The following is a 21,492-nucleotide window of genomic DNA, read 5'->3' as shown; positions in this document are numbered from 1 at the left end:
CCATCATCTGCTTTAACTGCTAATTTTTTGTGGAAGTGGATTTTATGTGACTTGTTTCACTGAGGAAGTGATGCTTTTTGTGTGAAGAACTCTAGGGTATTATAATAAAGTACTTTCCTGAGAAGCAAGTAATTGGCTTTTTTTTTTTTTTTTTTTTTGCCCTTGGCACTCAAATACTGCCAGCAAGGCACTTGGCCTTCATTTTCTAATGCTTTCAGGATGCTATTCTACATTAGAGGCGTTTAAAAAAATTTATTCTTTTGTATTGGCTCCCTGATATTACTAAGGATATCATTTAGGTTGACCGGCTGGTGATTTTCAAGTCATTCTTTTCCTGTTAAAAAAGCCAGTCATTCCATTGAATTACTTGATGCTGGATATACCTCCTTTGCTACAATCTCCAATTACTTTTTCTTTTTAAAAAACTCTGAGTGTTAAGTAAAAGTCCAGCGTCATTATCTTGTTAGCATATGTATTTATTAATTTTTAAAAACTAAACAGTTGTTTATCTTACTATGTGAATTGACAGCTATTAAAATATTTCTGGAAAGTATCTTTAGAAAGGAAGAAAGAAAGGTAGAAAATAAAAGCAAGAAGAAAAAAGCAGGCAGACCTTATGTGGCCCTCAAATGTCCTTGCACAGTTCTTCTGTGAAAGAGAAGCAGAATGCAAATCGTTTGTCTTCCTCTCCAAGATGTGTCCTTCCCTCTTGTTTCTGCATTCATGAGCTCTTTTTTTATGCACCCTATTCAAAGAGTTTAAGATTTTACAAATATTAGAATCTGAGGACTATTAGACATCTCATCGCAATCTCTTTTCTTTCTCCTTGATTTGCAGATAACCTGCCTGAGCTCTGTTGTTTCAGTCGCAAAGTCGTGTCTGACTCTTTGCGACCCCGTGAACTGCAGCACACCAGGCTTCCCTGTCCTCCACTATCTCCCGGAGTTTGCTGTAGAGCCTGAGCTTTAGAGAGCATTATTTAAGTCCAAGCCAGTATTGGACCTTCAAGTAATTTGCTTTACTTGAAATACTTTATTTTAAAATTTTTATTGTAGTATAGTTGATTTACAATTTGGTATTAGTTTCACATGTATAGCAAAGTGGTTCAGATATATATACATGCATATATATTTTCAGACACTTTTCCATTATAGATTGTTATATGATACTGAGTATAGTTTCCTGTGCTATATAGTAGGTTCTTGTTGGTTATCTATTTTATATATAGTAGTTTGTATATATTAATCCCAAACTCCTAACTTATCCCATTTCAATATTTCAGATGTCTTCCCATGTTAACTTAATGCATGGGGAAGCATGGCTCAAGGCAGTGCTTCTCAAAGGATGAGCTACCCTCTGTGGGCTCAGGAGCACAGTGTTAAATAACAAAATCACCTTGGGAGGCCTTATTATTATTCCCCTTTCAGTTTTCTTTCAGTCCTTCTGACTAACTCCAGGAGAAAGTCTCAGCTTTGTGTCCTTAAGGCTTGATAATCTTTTCCTTCTCTTCCTCCTCCTTCTCTGTCCTGTCCTCCATCCTGCCCTCTCTTTATTCCATCCTTTTTTTTCATTTTTCTTCCTTTCTTTCGTTTTAATGAAGAGAAAACAGAAACCAAACCCAGAGTTTTTGACAGTCAAATGTCCAGCTATAAGTTAAAATTATCATTTTGGTTATATTGTTTTTAATTTTATGGTTATTTTTTATTGATGATCATTTATAGGAAAAGTATTTTAAAATATATTCAGCCTTAAATTTTTACTGTAGTATAGCTGGTTTACAATGTGGTGTTAGTTTCAGGTGTACAGCAAAGCGGTTCAGATACATATACACACATACACACGTATACTTTTTCAGACACTTTTCTGTTAATAGATTGTTACAAGATTCAGTGCCTTCATGAGGCAGTTTTAAATAATAGGGAAATGATTATACAGATGGAAAGCTGATTTGGTAAAAATGTATGAACGGGGGATGAAATGAAATATGAAGAGCACTGATGTGGTAGAGAATTCAAGGGACTTGGAGTCAGAAAACTGGAATTTAGTCCTGACTTTGTAAATATAAACCAGGGCAAGTCGCTAAACTGCATTTTCCCGTCTGCAGTGTGGGGTTTATAATAATAGGATTATTAAAATCAAATGATACATGGCTGTGAAAGTGCTTTGTAAACTATCATATGCTACATATGTTTTTGTTTTCTATTCTGTGGTAGCGGAGGCTTTAGTTTCAGACTTAAACTAACACTCTCTGTTGACTTTCTTCTTCCTTATGATTTCTATTCAGTGTTCTGAGCACGGATATAGTAGCTTCTTACTTGTTCAAGTGGGGCTCTTACTTGTCCCCAACTTGCAGCACTTTGAAAAATCTTCCTACTGGTTTCCTAGTGGGGACATAATTTCTAATTTCTTTGTGTGTGTGTTAGCTTTTAAATAAATTTTGAAAAAGTAAATTTAGTAAATAGTTTATAGTATGTCAAAGCTAGATTAAGATAATACATTTGGCTTAATTGATTCTTTTCAGATAAATTTTTAAAACTTAAAAAATATTTTATCACACTCATGAAAGAATTGTGTGTGTGTGTTGATGCCCAGAGATGAAGGAAGTTTGGGTTTTGTGTAGAAAGGAGAACCTTGGGCACAGTTTGCTCCTGAAAGTAGAAGTCTGTGTGGCTAAAATGACTCATTAACAATGTCTGTCACATGTGGTTCAATGATAAGATGGGAACTTGGCCTGGTTAGGAAGTCCTGGACTTGCCAGGACCTTTCAGCTGACTTCCAGAAAAGCCTAGCTTATGCTGCACAGTGCTTGGAGTGACAGGGCAGCATTCATTGTCTCAGGGACATGGACTTTCATCCCACCCTAGACAGCCCAGGTCAGAGATAACTGTAGATAAGAAGGGAGGTTGATCTGTCTGACATGAGGACCACACTGACTGCGTTGGTCAAGCTCCATGAACTCTTCAACTCAGGATGCTCAGATCTCCATGCTGCTTCAGATGGGTGCCATTTTGACAAGAATTTGGGAACTCAGACTGTGAGGTCCAAAGGCCCTCTCTCATACTGCCTTATCCTGAGCACTGGTGGAAATGAGGGAGTATCTGGATCCCTGTCTAAGAGAGGGCCACTAGGGTTTTAGCCCATCCCTGTTTTAGGGGATTGAGTAGCTCTGTCCTTATTCAAAGACATCCATTCAGAGCGAAGGTTTGCAGGAGCAGCCCATGTGGTGGCTTAGCACAGGCCTCTCTTACTCTCTCTCATCATGGTTGGATGGCAGACATGGCCCTCCTCTCAGCCTTGATAGAGTTACTGCTGCTGCTGCTGCTGCTAAGTTGCTTTAGTCGTGTCCGACTCTGTGCGACCCCATAGACGGCAGCCTACCAGGGCCTGCCGTCCCTGGGATTCTCCAGGCAAGAGCACTGGAGTGGGTTGCCATTTCCTTTTCCAATGCATGAAAGTGAAAAGTGGAAGTGAAGTCGCTCAGTTGTATCCCAACTCTTCGTGACCCCATGGACTGCAGCCTCCGTCCATGGGATTTTCCAGGCAAGAGTACTGGAGTGGGGTGCCATCGCCTTCTCCGTTAAGGGACTCCTTAAAACTCACAGCTTCCAGTTTGCCCTTCTTAGGACTTTTAAGCGGAAGTGGAAATGGAGAGGGGCAGAAATCTACTTCTGTAGGGATCTGTCAGAACATACCTTTGGCTCAACCTCCCACATGAGAAATTTGATTCTGGGGTCAGGAATGTGACAAAACACTTGAGTATGCAGCTGGATTTTTGCCATCAATATGATTTGCAGGGAAGTGTGGCCATAAAATGCTTGAGATCATGAATTGGATGGACTCCCCATCTGGAGAGCCATATCTTTCTCTGCAAACTTAAATATTTATGTACTTTTAAAGTTTAGTTTTGATTTTTTTTAAAAAGAGGATAGAAACTTAATCAGCTATTAAGAAAAAAACAAAACAAAACAAAAATTGCTTCAGATCTAGTGGTAACATTTTCAAGTTTGCAACAAACAGTTTTATTGGAAAATAATGTTTTGTTCTTTAAGGAAAATCAAACCTGTCCTAAGACATTGCAAGAACTGGCCGATGCTATAACCCTGGCCAGTGAACAGACACGGTGGAAAGAAGCAACAGAGGCTGGGGCTGAAGTTGGCACATTGTATTATCAGAGAAATTTGTCATCATCTGTTGCTTATTGTCCTCTTACTTTCAGGTTTTTCCACTGTGGTTTTCCCTGTTGAGTGCTAACTTATTTCATTTTAAAAATGCTTTTTATTTTGAAATAATTATAGACTCACAGTAAGTTGCAGAAATAATAGAGAGTCCTATGTTTCCCACAGTGAGGGCATCTTACTCCATAGCCATCAGATGACTTAGTTCTTTTTGAGGGACTTGCTCTGAGGGAGTGGGGTGGGTGTGGTAAGTGGGAATACCTTGGAATACAGGGATGATGTTATTATGGAGCAAAAGGGGCTGTAGGCAGAAGGCAGGGGTAATTGAGAAGGAATCCAGGTCATACCTCCCCAGCTTGTTTGTAGCTGGGGCCTCTTGGCTGTTAAAAAGCCAATTAGCTTTTGTGCAAATGAGAAAAAAGAAGAAATAAAATTGTCTCTCTATATATACATTCAAATAAAAGGATATACTTATTGACAGTTTGAGGGGGAAGGAGGAGAGGGTGCTGGGAATTAGAAAGGGAGATTTTATTTTTTAAAACTTTTCTGTTCTGTTTAAATGTTTTTGACCTTCACGTGTGTTCATTACCTTCAATTTTTTTAAGAGCAATCCTGTGATGAAGTGATGGGCCACTTGCATTTTCTTTGTGTTATTTTTTTTCTTTCAGTCTTATGTTCATTTAAAAGAATACCCAGCCTCTTGAGAGGATCAATAATTTGGACTGCTGACAATTGTCTATAATTATACCATGATTGCTCTTCTTTTAGTGGGGCCAATAAATTAACTCCACTTCTCCCTTCCCCAACCCATTTGAGAAAATAGATACGGGAACCAGACAGATTAGAGGTTAAATATCAGGTTTCAAGTGGGTAAAACTGGATTGAGACCCAGTTGGGAAGTGCCATCTCATCCTGGCGTCTCAGTAGCTACTGTGGAATCCTCTCCCCACCCTCACCCCATGGCTCGTAGGCTGCTCATCCCGGGGAAGGACATGTGCATCCAACTGAGCAGGTCGCCTGCACCTCACTGCCTACCTGGCCCCTCAGGGCTTCCCTCACAGCAGGGGGTTTCCAGGAAGGGGTTAGGATGAGAAGAGAGGAGCACGGGCTATAGTGTTTTTTTCTTTTTTCTTTTTCATCTTTTCTCTTACAATACCTTTCTTGGGCAGGAGTGAGGGAGGGTGATAAAAAGAAATTTGGAAGCTTTACTTGCAGGACATCCTGGGAGATACTTATTTGGAAGAGGGAGCCCCGTGCCTCTGAGGAATTCCAGGGGAGGAAGGGAGGAGTCTACTATAGCACGGGACAGGCTCCAGCATAGAAGGAAGACTGGAAGCAGCAATGATGGTTTTATCTTGGTCTGACTCAGGGGAAGGGGCTCAAGGGACCTTCGTCCTAGGCTCTGCTCCTTGAGGAACACTGGCCAGAAAGGGACTGGGAGCAGCTAGGGAAGGGGAGTGACCCAGGGTGTGTTCAGTGCTAGTCTGTCGTGAATTCCCCTAACCTCACCCTGCAAGTAAAAATGGAAAGAATTTGAGGACTGCAGGCAGGTAGCCTCAAGGAAGAGTGGTGGAGGTAGAGAGGGGAACAGAAGAATCCTGTGTCTCCAAAAATGCTGGTGTGGGGACTGCTTTGTCTCTTACCTGTCCACTGCTTTGCCTCTTCCTGGCCACTTCACATCAAAATAGAACTCACTCCTAGTCCCTGAAGTCAGCTGGCTCTTGCCGATCAGAGTCTGTCATCCACTAACAAGGGGTGAAGGAGTCGGAACAGTCATACTCCTCCGTAATTAACCATTGGGATGCTTGAGAAGGAAGTAGGGAATGCTCATTTTGTAGTTATGCTTCATTTTTCTTCTGTGACTTTTGTTTGGTTCTCTTTCTTTGTGATTTACTCAGTTTCTATCTGATTTCTCAGATAACAACTATTATCTCATGAATAGTTGATAGTTGCACTTCTTGTGAAGCCGGGAACCACCTATGTTGCTATCCTGGTGACATCACTCTCTTGGTTCCTTTTCTTTAATTGATTAATTTAATTCATCCCTCTCTCTTTCTCTTCCTCCCTCTCTTCTTTTCTTGAAGGCTTTTGATATGCCAAGCATTGTACTCGGTGCTGAGAATGTATTAATGACCCAAACATGAATACTGTCCTTGCTAGAGTCTAGAGGTGGACCCACAAGATAAATAGATATGGACGGATGCATTGTGATTGGCATATAAGGAAAAGAACAGGGTGTCAGGAGAGAATATTTCTTCCGTGACTTTCCCAGTCACATCTGAAATAGTTAAGGAATTTTCCTGCTCATCTCATAGCTTTGTTATATACTCCCCAAAATGTTCTTCTCAAAACTTTTTCCTGGAAGTATGTAGTTGACACTCGAAAAAGAAATCTAAAATGGAACAAATATTTTGGGTTTAGTATACTTATGACCTTTGTTTCATTTATTGCATATATTTCATTTATCATGAGTCTCCTCTTGAGTGTGTAAATTTCTTGCTAAATGAAAAGGCTGTCACACTCCATATACTATATGTATTGTCAGTGTTTGAGTAAGTGTATTATTGTTTGAAGGTTTTGTTTTTTTTTAACTTCATCTTCTTTTCCAATAGATTTATTTTATTCCTTTCATAGGAAAAAGTGAGGGAAGTAAAGAAAAGGAAAAGCTAATGGTCTTTTCATGTCACAGCAAATCATGGCAGGCAGGAGATTCTGACTAAGCATGTCAGTTAAAGCTTTAATGGTACGTTACTATGCAGCACTTCCTTATAAAATCTGTATACGTAAAAGCAGGAGGTAATTTATACTCATCAGTGGTGGCAGTTTTTAAAAATATAGATGTGATAAGCTTCTGTTCCTTAAGTTCTGCCTCAGGACTGATTGGTGAGTTGCCATTGTGTCCTGTTGAGTGATGTGAATAATACTGATTAAATATATCAGGTCGTATTTGTTTGATTCCAGCTAAAGGAAAAAAACCTTTCTGAAAAGAGTGATGCTTCTTTAATAGCAAATGGATTGAATTGATGTAAGTATGGTTTGCAACAAGGGATATTTAACCTTCTATCTAGAATCAAATGCCAGAATCAGAGGCGCTGAAGACAATGACTTGACAGAGAAGACTTTCGCTTAATCTGCATGATGGGAGGAAGGCTTTGGGGATAAAGATGCATCTGAAAACTTACTTTGCTTACCTTTGTGCTGTGTGCTTAGTCACTCAGTCGTGTCTGACTCTGCGACCCCAGGCTCCTCTGGACCGCCAGGCTCCTCTGTCCATGGGATTCTCCAGGCAAGAATACTGGAGTGGGTTGCCGTGCCCTCCTCCAGGGGATCTTCCCAGCCCAGGGATTGAACCCAGTTCTCCCACGCTGCCGGCAGATTCTTTACCGTCTACGCCACCTTTCAGCCTTGTAGTAACAGTTGCAGGCATTCCTGAGAGATGGTGGCAGGATACTGTAGAGACCAAGGTACAGCCTCACATGAAGGGAAGGATGAAATGAACCCTGTTCCTCAGGCGTGCATGAAATGTGTTGGTGATACTGACTTGGTGATAGAGGCAGTTGACTTGGGTCATGTGACCTCTTCGAGGGAAGCTGTGACCCAGCTGGTTGGGAGTCCTAAGCAAATCAGAAGGGACACAAGGATAGGGCTGGTGGTTTCATTTCCCTGCAGGTATAACAGAGGCTCTGTGTTCTCTTCTGCTGACATTTGAAAATGTTCATTTTGGTACTTGTCGGTGACCCAGGAAAACAAGGTGAAAAATTAGCAACAGTGGGATGCTATAAAGCTTGTGACTGAACATTTCTATGACGTTTTTGAAACTTTTGCCTTGGGTTAGCCCCCTGGCGTGACTTTTTGGAAGTCTAAACCAAACAATAACTCTTTGTCATTCAGACCTAACTTGTCTCCCTCTGTGACTTCTCCTTGACCAAGGGCACAATTTTTATGGGAGTGGAGGGGGTGCTGTATCAATACTGGGTTCATCTGTAGAGCTTAGATGAATTTGCCTCCTGAGAGTTCAGACTTTAATGAAGCATCCTTTCCCTTGGAGCCAGCCTGCCTTTCTGCTGTCTTCACTCTCCACTAAGGCAGAGAGCAGAGCCTTCTCTTATGATATTGCCGAGTTAATAATGCTGCTCTATTGATTTTGTGAGCCTCTCAGTCACAGGGGAATGTGGGGGCGGGGATGGGTCCAGTGCTCATAGTACGCTTCCTCCAACTCTCTTTCCAGCCTGGAGCTGTTGTTTTGAATCTGGAAGCTTCTAACCAGGGCTGGATTTCCAAAGGTCAAATGTGCCTGCACATTTTGTCCTTAATGAGTTAGCTCTGCCCTGGAGTCCTCCCTGAACTTGCCAGCGTTCAACCTGAGCAGTAGCAACAGCAAATTCATAACCAGGTCCAATTGCTTGACGCTCCACCCTTGAGAGGTGCCAAAAGGAGCCGCTTAGTGTTATTGGCCAGGAGAATGTGGTCATAAATGCATGTCTACAGGAATGGGTGAGGTTTCCTCTTTGCTTAGAAAGCCAGAAAAACATCAACAGAAAGGGGCTACAAAGGAGAAAAACACATCCAGGCACTGAACCTTTGGTCCCCTCACCAACAAAACATTTGATGGTTTTAGTGAGGAAATTCCATTTTTTTTTCCCTTAAAAAAATAGGGAGATATATTTTTTAATCATCTCCTTTTTTCCTCTTGTTCTTTTTGTTTTATTCCATATTTTGTCATCTTCCAGCTCTTGCTTTAAACCTGGCATACACAGATCAACTGATATCTGAGGAACTGATGTTTCTTTTTCTTGATGATAAGTTCTTAACTTATTGTTGATCATTTTGCCTTGACTGCCAGGAAACTCAGGGCTGAATTTCATTTTGTGCTTGATATACGAGCATTTTTTAAGCTTTCTTTTTAATAATATTTATCTCTTCTTTCATTCTCATTTGAAGGCTTATTATAGGTGTGTCTTAAACTAGGAGTATAAATCTGAAATGGAAAAAGCCTCAGATAACTTTGTAAAACATTTGGTTCAGAAGTATTACTTGGTAGCATTAATATGACCATTGGGCCTCACTAGTGTTTTTTGAGCTCTTCATCTTTCCCTGAATTATCCCAGATGTGCTAGAGAAATAGCCATTGCTGTTTAGTAAATTATACTGGTAAAATTGAGCCCAGAGTAAACAAACAGCATCATTTTCAGCCGGAAGCTGCATTTTCTAGGCCCTGGGGATGCTGTTGCTGCCCCTTTATAGCTACCCCTGTGTATCAGAATCACTAGTCTGCTCATCCTTTCCAGGCGCACAGTGGGGCTTTCATGTGTCCGTGTGCTCTTTCTAGGATGTCATTATCCCCTTTCTCCACTTAACAGAAGCCTGCTTATTTTTCAAGGTCCAGCTCAAATGTGACTTTTTCACGTGGCCTTTACCAACCTCTCCAGGAAAGTGAGTTGGTTCTTTTGCTGCGGTGCCATCATACGTGGTTAGTCCTAATTATCAGTCGTACACATACTCTCTTAGAGTTGAACATATTTCTGTCCCTCTGTCCCTGCTATACTGTGGGCATCTTGTAGGCAAATATTGAGCCCTAGGACTCCCCAAAATCTCTAGCAAAGTGTCTGATGTAAAGCAGAGACTGAGTAAATAATTGTTCAATTAGTTTAAAAGAAGGACAAGACACAGTACCTGCCCCTAAAAGGCCAACCAAGTTCAAATGGGTGTAACCTGCATATCCCAGCAAAGTTCTTTCTCCCTGGCTGTTATCCTGCTTGACAAAGCTACCAGTTTGATCTGGTCACTTCTGAGAAGAACACAGAATGATAAGTAATAGTGGCTCCTAATCAAGATTTCTTAAAAAAAAAAAAAATTCATTTAAGAAGAATTTACTGAGCAACTGCTGATGATACCAAGCCCTGTGCTTAGCCCGAGGGAGGTTTAAAACTTGGTGACTGGCCTCCAGGCTCCTGTAGATTTGTCCGCGCTTGCTTTGTCCTGCTTGACATTTCTTGGTGACATCTCTGCACATTTCCCTTTCTTGCGTCAAGATTCTTCTCCAGAGCAGGGATTCCAGCTGTGTGGTGCTGGGCAAGGGTAGCTGAGCAGAAGGTGAATGAAAGTGCTGCTCATTTGTGATTTCCTCCAGATGGGTCTCGCCTCAAGTAAGCAATTTCATAGGAAAACTTGGTGGAAGGTTTATTGCAGTTCCCACCTATCTCTGTTGTCACATTCTTTCCACTAAATCCTGGCCCCTGTAGGTGTTTGAGTGTGTAAATCCTGACCTAGATTTATCAGGAAGGGCATTGATACCTACTTGAAGTGTGTGTGTGTGTGTGTGTGTGCACGCACGTGCGCACATGCACGCTCACTTGTTCAGTCATTTCCGACTCTCTGTGATTGTATGGACTGTAGCCCATCAGGCTCCTTTGTCCATGGGATTCAGTTCAGTCGCTCAGTCATGTCCGACTCTTTGCAACCCCATGAATTGCAGCACTCCAGGCCTCTCTGTCCATCACCATCTCCCGGAGTTCACTCAGGCTCACATCCATCGAGTCCATGATGCCATCCAGCCATTTCAACATCCTCTGTCATCCCCTTCTCCTCCTGCCCCCAATCCCTCCCAGCATCAAAGTCTTTTCCAATGAGTCAACTCTTTGCATCAGGTGGCCAAAGTACTGGAGCTTCAGCTTTAGCATCATGCCTTCCAAAGAAATCCCAGGGCTGATCTCCTTCAGAATGGAGTGGTTGGATCTCCTTGCAGTCCAAGGGACTCTCAAGAGTCTTCTCCAACACCACAGTTCAAAAGCATCAATTCTTCGGTGCTCAGCCTTCTTCACAGTCCAACTCTCACATTCATACATGACCACAGGAAAAACCATAGCCTTGACTAGACGGACTTTAGTTGGCAAAGAAATGTCTCTGCTTTTGACTATACTATCTAGGTTGGTCAGAACTTTTCTTCCAAGGAGTAATCATCTTTTAATTTCATGGCTGCAGTCACCATCTGCAGTGATTTTGGAGCCCAAAAAAATAAAGTCTCTCACTGTTTCTACTGTTTCCCCACCTATTTCCCATGAAGCGATGGGACCAGATGCCATGATCTTTGTTTTCTGAATGTTGAGCTTTAAGCCAACTTTTTCACTCTCCTCTTTCACTTTCATCAAGAGGCTTTTTAGCTCTTCTTCACTTTCTGCCATAAGGGTGGTGTCATCTGCATATCTGAGGTGATTGATATTTCTCCCGGCAGTCTTGATTCTAGCTTGTGTTTCTTCCAGTCCAGCGTTTCTCATGATGTACTCTGCATAAAAGTTAAATAAGGAGGGTGACAATATACAGCCTTGATGTACTCCTTTTCCTATTTGGAACCAGTCTGTTGTTCCATGTCCAGTTCTAACTGTTGCTTCCTGACCTGCATACAGATTTCTCAAGAGGCAGGTCAGGTGGTCTGGTATTCCCATCTCTTTGAGAATTTTCCGCAGTTTATTGTGATCCACACAGTCAAAGACTTTGGCATAGTCAATAAAGCAAAAATAGATGTTTTCCTGGAATTCTCTTGCTTTTTCCATGATCCAGTGGATGTTGGCAATTTGATCTCTGGTTCCCCTGCCTTTTCTAAAACCAGCTTGAACACCAGGGAGTTCACGGTTCACGTATTGCTGAAGCCTGGCTTGGAGAATTTTGAGCATTACTTTACTAGCATGTGAGATGAGTGCAATTGTGCGGTAGTTTGAGCATTCTTTGGCATTGCCTTTCTTAGGGATTGGAATGAACACTGACCTTTTCGAGTCCTGTGGCCACTGTTGAGTTTTCCAAATGTGCTGGCATATTGGGTGCAGCACTTTCACAGCATCATCTTTCAGGATTTGAAACAGCTCCACTGGAATTTCATCACCTCCACTAGCTTTGTTCATAGTGATGCTTTCTAAGGCCCACTTTCACATTCCAAGATGTCTGGCTCTAGATTAGTGATCACATTATCATGATTATCTGGGTCGTTCCCAGGCAAAAATACTGAAGTAGGTAGCCATTTTCCTCCTCTAGGGAATCTTCCTGACCCAGGGATCAAACGTGGTTCTCCTACGGCTCCTGCATTGACAGGCAGATTCTTTACCACTGAGTCACCTGGGGATCCTTAAGAACAACACCTGTCTGCTCCAGTACCTCAAGGACAACTGTGTGGCCTTGTTTCCTGGGATCTCACCTGGGAGTTTGGGCAGAAACTGCAGTCTACAATCTGAAATGGAGATACCTGAAGACTCCTGTAAGCGGAGGGATCAGAATAGTAAAATTTCATCTTCCATATGCTTTGCTTCCTTTAGACAAGCAAGATTTGGTCATGAGAAAGCAAGGACCAAACAGGAGGTGACTTGAAGAAGGCCACACAGCTAATTACACGGGAGGAGCTGGTTAAAGTCCTCCTGATTTCGGTCTGTGTTCTCTCTGTGACCCCACATTACCTTTGATATCTGTAAAAAGTCCCAAAGTGGAAAGGTTTTGATATCCAAGATTGATTAGGTACCCCATCCCAATAAGATGCTTAATTCCTTGATTTTTTAATAAAGATGGTCTTCCACAGTCATACCTTTCTTCTTTTTTTAAATTTTTTAATTTTTTTTTAAATTTTAAAATCTTTAATTCTTACATGTGTTCCCGAACATGAACCCCCCTCCCCTCCCTCCCCATAACATCTCAGTGGGTCATCCCCATGCACCAGCCCCAAGCAAGCTGTATCCTGTGTCAGACATGGACTGGTGATTCAGTTCTTACATAATAGTATACATGATAGAATGCCATTCTTACCTTTCTGAATCACAATAATGTTCCAGCCATCTTTCTTCTTAGCTGACTACCAAATGATTATAGACAAAACCACTTTAAAATTAAGGTTTAGTTTCCATGCGGGGAGCAGGGCCAAGTGTCTGTTTTACCCTTGAGTTGATTTGCTTCCCAAAGTTTGATGGATCTCCTTGGTTAGAGGTGTGTCACCTGAGAAGAGGTATTGGCATCCAGGGTTTTTACACAGGAGTGAGATGCTTGCTGTTCATCTGTTTTGCATGCTGCTGTTTTTCCTCCTCCTCTTGCTGCTTCTGTTCCTTCAATGTCCTTTTTCAAGCTGCATTTTTTTATTTGAATATTAAACAAAAGAAATGAGTGATTGATAGTACTGGTGTTGAAAATAGCTTAAGATTGAGTGTTCTGAAGGGCACTGGTTGAGAGGGATGTTGAATCTGGTTTGGTCAAATATGCATTTTTATGTTTATTAAAACTATGAAAAAATTTTTTAAGATGTTGAATGGCAGGTTCAACTACCCTTTTAAAAAAATGTATCACTTATAGTTTCCATATATTTGTCATTAATCCAATAAAAAATAAAATTAGGTTCTTAGTAAACCATAATTATAAATTTTCTTAGTTCAGATCTTAATGATACTGATTCTATTTCTTTCTATTTCATTGATGACACTTGATGTTGACAGATTGGAATGACTAAAAATCTAATTACTTTTAACAGTCCAGCCAAGGTTTGGAACAGCCAGAGAAAACTCAAATTTCCTAATAAAGGGTGTCATCAAAACTAAGACCTCTTGTTTCCTTCTCAACAGGAGAAATTACACAGAAATTACACAAATAGTTGAAAAGCTTGTGAAATGAAATTTGGGTATTGTGCTTACAATTTGGGAAGATCCTGAGCCTTTGTCAGGAATCCTGTTCCTTCAAGCTTATTGCAGATGATTTGTTGAACTTTCTGTGTTTTGAGATCGTGATAGAGGGTTCAGAGTTGGACCAGAAAAACAGCCTAAGGGAAAAGCCCAAGAATCCTTTGGTTCTATTTCTGGTTTTGTTGGTAGTACGGCTGTAGAAGTATGGAAAACCCATTTTCTTTACCAGAAAGGCTTCCCCATTAATAGGAAGGGAATTTTAATCCTTGTTGTCTAGTTAGACTCATAGCAGGACTTTAAGTTTACATGAAAACATTGACAACCATTTTCAGAAGCTTTGCACAAAACAGTTCTCTATAGAAAAGTTATATGTCATTTCATATGGATTGGATTGGAAAAGTCCCAGTTTCACCTGGCTGCTATATTTATGATTTGTTCCTGATTCTGTTAGCCTGTTTTCTAGAGAAAATGGAGGGTTTCTATGGATCTCTGATTCAGTGAATCGTGGGTTCAGAGCTCAGAGTGTGTTTTCAAGAACAACATAGATAATATATCCCTGCCTCAGCAAACGTAATCCTTTCATTCATATAATTGTTTGCAAATCCTGATTGTGTGGATGTCATTTTTATTTTCTTTTTCCAAAAAGCACATTCAAGATCTCAATTTGTTGAAGAGCAAGCCAGATATGACCAAATCTTATGACAATTGCAAATATAGACACAACATCAGAATATCTCCTTAATTAAGGCTGTGGCTCTGCTGGGGCCCACATTCCAGGATTCTCAGTTGAGAAAACATGTTTTCTTTATAGGGGAGTTTTATTAGCAGCAATGTTCCGGTATGTGGTTCAGGTTAATTAATGATGTAGTCACACTGGTGTCTTGCCATGAGTTTTATCCCAGTAAGCAGGGCACTAGGAAATCTCATTGGCATATCCTGTCATGCCAAAATGGAATCCTTAATTTGAAGTATTAAAATACATCTCAGTGAGGTCTGTCAACAATGTAGTTTTAAGAATTTTTAATGTGGATACCACCTTACACTGAGATTTCATCCACCATAAACTATTAAAAAGTATGTGTATTGATGTCAGTGAATATATGCCATTTTGAAATATTTTGTTGGCTGATATGATTGAGATCTCAAAGACCGAGACCACCCACAAGCTCTGGTGGAGTTGACCTTCAATTGTGTAAGGAGATTTGTACCAAAACCCACCTTTTCCCCATGAGAGTTTTTATTAATTTTAAATCATGGTGGCGTTTTAAAACTTAATTTATGTTGTGCATATGTAGCAACCTTCCTTGGAGGTTGAAACAACAAAGCAACTGGATTGGAAATTAGATTTTCCCCCTTATGCTGCTAATGTAGTTCTTGTTCCATTGGGAGTTCCCCTTTGCATGGGCTGATGATTTCTTTGAAACTGTATGGAAATTGGTTCAGACAGGAACAAAGAGGAGAGGGGATGGCGGTGATGATTCAAATTAGTGTCTCTTCTTCAGTGAGAAGAATGGTGCGCCTGAAAGTGCGTGTCATGCCGTACCAGGCCAGCCACCTAGGGTTAAATGAGATGCCAGAGCTACTGGAAACCAAACTTCAGGGCCTCAACACTTGATTCCTGCCTGTCAAGTTGGGTTGAATTGTTAATTTGAAATCTGCAATTGGATTGTGGTTCAGAAATGGGCCATGCACAGTTTTCTTTTCTTTGCATGATGGAAAACCATCTCTTCCTTTCTCCCTCATCTGTTCCCAGCCATCATTGAAAGCTTCCTATTGCCTAATATAATAAACAAGAAAGGGAATGGCTCTGGGATTCTGGAAACAACAATGAGTTTAGGGAAAAACATCTGAAAGACATGAAAAAGAATCTACATTTCATTGTCGGTGACACGTGCACACACTCACATACACCTGGACCCTGTACAACTATATTCAATATTTTCACCCTTAGCTCTTGCCTAGTTCAAACACCATACCCTCTTAATTGGATTTTGGCTTACTTCCAGGTTCAGTATTTGAGAGCTCGGTATCTCTGAGATAATGATCCTGGAATAAATAGCATCTCTCAGTAGAGATATCTTTTTATGTAAAATTCTTAAAGGGAATGGAGAGGAACGAAATGTTTTGTGTTTAGGAATTTATGGGAAGGTCACCAGAAGGGGCCAAAACAGGAATTTCCCAGGACCTCACCTATGTAAGTGGAGTGTGAGGCTATTTAAGATGACAAAAAACAGGATCCTCGCTGCCTGTGAAATTGGAATGCACTCTTTCATGGAAAGACTAGAGAATATGGGGAGACCCACATTGGGGACCAAATGGATATGACCCTCAAGGGCTGCAGAGACCAGTGACCAGAGTTGCCTTTCCCAGGGAGGCCCTTTTGGCTGTAGAAATGGGAATAAATGATATAAGATGCTTGAGCCTCTGCCCTTAGTCTGTTCCCTTGGGGCACCAGTTAACAAGCTCCTTGTGCGGCAGCCAGGAGAGGGTGGGTTTGCTCATCTGAGTGACACTCTGAACACATGATGCAATACCAACTTCTGAGAAGAAATGCCCTCCTTGCCTCTGTTTGAAATGGGCAAGTGTGGGACCCAAGACTGATCCCTTTGTCTTGAGCAGAGACTCCATTCTGCTCAGTCCAATGAGAATGACTCATTAGCACATGCTTTCTCAGTGCTAACGTGAATGGAGGAGAAATGTTGATGGAGCCCTTTGACCTAGTAAGGTACACTTTTTAGAATAGATTTCTTGGCTAGAGAGACCAGCTATCATTCTCCGTAGAATTCGGCATTAACTAATGGCTTCATTGATTCCTTTACCCATTAAACTAGTATGTGTAGATGGCCTTTTCCAAGCCCTGTGCTGAGTGTGGAGATTCACTGGCACATAAGCTGGAGTTCCCTGCTCTGCTGGAACTTCCTTAATAGTAGGGAAGATAGACAGTAAACATGAAAACGAATAATTTGGATCTTTCCAGGTCTTGGCAAGTAACTGAAAAACAAATAAAACAAGGTAGTCTGATAGAGAATGAATAGGATGTTTGAGTTATTTAGGCAGATCAAAGGACTCTGAATAGGTGGCAATTAAACCAGAACATCATGGGTTAAAAGAAAGCAGGTAATAGCAGGCACTGCGGCTCTGAACTTGGTGTGTTTGTGTACATGGGAGAAGGGTAAGAGGTGAGGAAGGCAAGACAAGTTCACGTAGGATCTGATTGGCCATGGCAAATAAGTAAATGTGATGGCAGGCCACTGAAGGATTGTCAGCAAGTAATTTGAGCTGGGAGGAGTCTCTGCGAGGATGGTTCACACATTTTGCAGAGAAGGAAATGAACTCTCTGCTCAGGGTTAGTAGTTTAGTGGGAAGGGGAGAGGCAGCATCAGAAAGGGAGTCATTGAACCTGATTCCCAGACCAGGCCCTTTTACCAACAAAAAATGAGAATTGGACATAGCAGCTTGTCCACTTGTGTTTTTCTGGTGTCTCTTCCTGGTGGTTTCTGGAGGCCAGAGAAGAAATGATGAAGTGGCCAAAGGAAGAGGAACATTCTCTGAGATGAGGAAATGACTTTTACTTCCTACACAGGGCTGCCCTATGGCCTTTTAGGAATCTAAATATGCCTCTCATTTAGGAATGCTGGGTGTATCCCAGACAGTAAGCATTTTGAGAAGTGGATTCCAAGTACCTCAAATGAAGTCAATGTACAACCTTCTGTGTCAGGAAAGGCAGCTCAGGGCTTGGTTTTCACTATGGTTTTGGTTGTCACTTTTGCAGTCTGAGGAGCAGAACAAACATTCCTTAGTACCTCCACCTTTAACATTCCACAGTGGAAGTTCTTGAAAACTCCCTTGGTTTTGAAAATACCCTCTGTGATCACCAATCACTAAATTGCATCTACCACTGAGGGCCCTGATAAGAACTGAACCCGTTGTTCTTGGGAGATTCAAGCTTTGACTGGGTATGTGTATGTGTGTATACTGTACACATGGGCAACTGTGCTTCAGGGTAAAAAGAAGCAATCATATATGTATATGTAATTTTTATGGGAGGTAGAGAAAGGATATATTTAATATACCCGACTGAGGAGGATATAACGGTTGTCCAGAAGGGAGTCCATAAAATGAGTTTGCTTTAAAGAAAAAAAAAAAAATCCCAGTAGCCTGAGTCAGCCTGTGCAAGTGATTTGGGAGAGGAAGGGGAGATGATGTCATGGGTTCGGCATGTTCCCATCTTGGCCACTCGGTGCAGAGGGGCCCAGGGAGTTTGGGGAGGGTGTGTGCATGTGTGTGCAGAGTTCACGGGAGTGAGTGGGGGAGTGAGTAAGAGCGCCTTGTGAAACAGCATTAATAACCCCTTGTCAGACCTTTCTCTCTTACTGTGTTTTTCAGCAATTTTGGTTTGAATGAAGGCTCTCTAGCCAATTAATGTTTATTTGTTTCCTTTGGCAAGACCAGTTGGGGGAAGGGATGAGATTGGTGAGTTGAAACATTTTTGTTTTGTTTTTGCATTTTGGAAGAAGAGGCAAGTAATGTGAGTCTGGGTTTTCAATGAAGGCCCCTCAGCCCCAACCCACCCCTTTAAGAGGCAGGAGGCAAGACGTGGCCAGCTGGTGCCTTGAACTGACACAGGTGCAGAGGCTGTGGGGGGTGGGGAGCCAAGAATAATTACAGGTTTCTGAAGCTTCAGGCCCCTCCTGACACAAGCGCTCGTTGCAAAAACTGCTCTTTATGGAAAATTAATGGTGAAGCTGAGCAACTGTCAGGATCACTGTTGTTCCCAGGAAGCATCATTCCTTGGACGGCATGCCTTCTCCCAGGTCCGTGGGCCCTTGTGAGTCGCTGGGACAGGACTTAAAGCAAGAACTGTTGGCACTCCCCTACATGGGGATGGGCTTTTCCTTTAGGAGTATCTCTTCTGCAGTTTTGTCTTTCTTAATCCACACTCTCAGCCCAGAGCTAGGTCTTTGCTCTAATGGAGGATGATTTTTAATTGACTATTATTAAGGCATGAATTTTATTTTGTCCATGAAAATGTGATGACTGAAGCAGAGACATCTAATGAAACGTCTTTTCAAGCTATAAAGTAACAAATAGGATTTCCTCCAGTGTGTGTCCAGCTAAATTGAGGCTTCTTTGGGAAGTATGTTGATAGCAGACCCAGGCATCTTCAGTGATCTAGCTATGATGAGCAGTGGTGTCTCTCTACCACTCGTAAGTTGAATTTAGTTTTAGTTCAGTGGCCAAGTAATAGTGAGTGCCTCTCCTAAAGGGCTGATGGAGGGTAGTTGCAGTAATTGTGGATAGAAGCCAGAGTGATAGACTTCTAATTGGTGTGTTCTGAAAAGTAACATGGGAAAACAACCCTGAGCCAAGATAGGAAGACCTCGTATGCATGGACCTCCTTATCCCTGCTGCTGCTGCTCAGTCACTTCAGTTGTGTCCGACTCTATGTGGACCCCATAGACGGCCTCCCACCAGGCTCCCCCTTCCCTGGGATTCTCCAGGCAAGAATACTGGAATGGGTTGCCATTTCCTTCTCCAGTGCATGAAAGTGAAAAGTGAAAGTCAAGTCGCTCAGTCATGTCTGACTCTCAGCAACCCCACGGAGTGCAGCCTTCCAGGCTCCTCCGTCCACGGGATTTTCCAGGCAAGAGTACTGGAGTGGGTGGACACTTAATTTTAAGGATTACAAACACTGTGAAGGAAGAAAGTGCTATTCTAAGTTGTTGGAGGTGTGGGGAGCCTTCCTTCAAGGAGTATAAGACCTGGATCCCAACTCTGCCTAGGTTATGTGACTTTAAAACTCACCTTAACACTTAATTTGGATTTATGTCGAGTTTTTTTTTTTTTTTTTAATGTACCACAACTAAGACATCCTTGGGAGATGAAACGGATATTTGAGGCTGTCTGTTTTGAAATAAACAGACATCACCCTCTCCCCAAGCCTTTAATCTGGTCTCTTTTCTCCCCAGACTCCCCATTGAAAAATATACAATACTTTTTTTGTATGTTGAAAATAGTTTGGGGAGGAGAAACACTGAAGAGGTTTTGGTAGAAATTTCCCAACTTTGATGTTTGTTTAGAATTCAGTTAATTTTCATAGTACTGTCTCTCAGAATGTACAAATTACTAGAGGGAAATATTTAATTTGGTTTCAGCTCCAGCAACCAGTTGATGTGAGAAACAGTGGAAAGGAATGCGATGTTACAGTGATTTTAGTACTGTGGTTATTTTGTGGAGTTCAGCAGTTCTGGTAGTGATGTGTAATTCTGTTGTACCTCTGGGGTGTGCTATTGATGTGTTTTTTTTTTTTTTTAACCTAATAACTGAAAAATGCAGTAAGAGATTTTCACTTACACCACATACTTGCTTACCCACAATATCTAGATAGAATTTATTCTCTCCTAACCTTCCACCCTAATGTTTTCCCGCAATGGAAGTCAAGAAAAAGTGGATGTTGGTTTAAAATCATCAGAGAAATCACTTTCTAGATCCTACAAGGTTAATTCTTGTCACTGGTTCACGCATCCTGCCTGCCATGAGTTAGGTTCAGTGTTACCCTCTCCTCCTCAAACCTGCTTTGAAATGTTGAAACCCAGGAAGATGGGCAAAGAGTTGAGGTGCTTCTTATGTAAGATTCTCCCATATGCTTACTGAGCTTATCAATCATGGTGCTTCCTTTCCCTTCTCTAGTTCCTGAGAAAAATGGTACCAGAACTCCCTGGCCATGCTTTCCACTTCCTTTTCTAAACTCTGACCTAATTTTAAAAGACTAGAAATATGACAGAACCATTACATCATATCATCCTTTGAAGGGAAAAAAGAAATCACAAAGTTCCCATAAATATCAACTTTGCAATCCTATAGAGTTTTCAAGTTGGCTGTAGGAGTTAGAAGAATAAAGATTTTGCTAAAAAGTGTAAAGTGTGAGCACAGCTAATAATATGTTAGAAAGAATGAGTATTTTAAAAGATTGCTTTACAGAAGAAGGCCAAATTACCCTACTACAAGTAGGCTTGTTTTATGTCACTTTGAATTTCCATTCTGAGATGTGTGTGATGATTTCAAATCACAGAAAAGTAATTAAGCTTTGGGATACTCCCAGGAGAAAGGTAAGAGGTTCTTCTCCCTGTTTCTATACTTCAGACTCTTTGGGGACTGTGGCACCATGGTTAATAGCATGTGACCAAGCCACACATAATAAATGTCGCAGGGAGGGACTCCCACGGGCAGCCAAGCACAGTTCACTTGTGTGTGCAGTTACCTGGGTGAGCATTCTTTCTGGGAACCAAGGTTCACCCCTTTCTTCCTAGAAGCATCGTCATCATCATTACCATCAACATCAGAAGGTCAAGGTCTGATCTCAGAAGAAGCATGACTTTGCAAGTTTCCGCAAAGGAGAATGCTGTGTCTCCCCATATTTTTGCATCTGTATTCTTTCCCCAGATTGTTTTATCTGTTTGTATTTTTAAGTCTTACATTTTTTAGATCAGTGAAGTAAGTGGGATACTTGGAATGAAGGGCAGATGGCTAACGGGAACACAAATGACTGATGATTGAAAACATAGGTAGTAGTAGGTAGCATTTTATTTTGATGACTGTATGTTTCCAGAAAGAAATCATTAGCAAAATGCAATTTCTTTTATTTCTTTTTTACTCACTAACTCAAGTATATG

At 41.4% G+C, this 21,492-nt stretch overlaps 1 protein-coding gene across 3 annotated transcripts in view; it reads left to right on the top strand.

Moving 5' to 3' along the window:
• The window catches only part of KLF7 (KLF transcription factor 7), a 97,560-nt gene that overhangs the window by 14,082 nt on the left and 61,986 nt on the right, over positions 1-21,492 (top strand). Inside the window, exon 1 of one of the 3 annotated variants that reach the window (XM_068968820.1) lies at positions 18,038-18,061. The exons of the other annotated variants lie outside the window; for them this stretch is intronic. Within the exon in view, the coding sequence (XP_068824921.1) occupies positions 18,038-18,061 (24 nt within the window). Of the gene's footprint in view, positions 1-18,037; positions 18,062-21,492 lie in introns of those variants that run through there. 3 annotated transcript variants of the gene reach the window in all.

This window comes from Capricornis sumatraensis, chromosome 3, assembly GCF_032405125.1.
Source record: "Capricornis sumatraensis isolate serow.1 chromosome 3, serow.2, whole genome shotgun sequence".
Classification (NCBI taxonomy): domain Eukaryota; kingdom Metazoa; phylum Chordata; class Mammalia; order Artiodactyla; family Bovidae; genus Capricornis; species Capricornis sumatraensis.
This window is presented reverse-complemented; position numbering and strand designations above follow the sequence as displayed.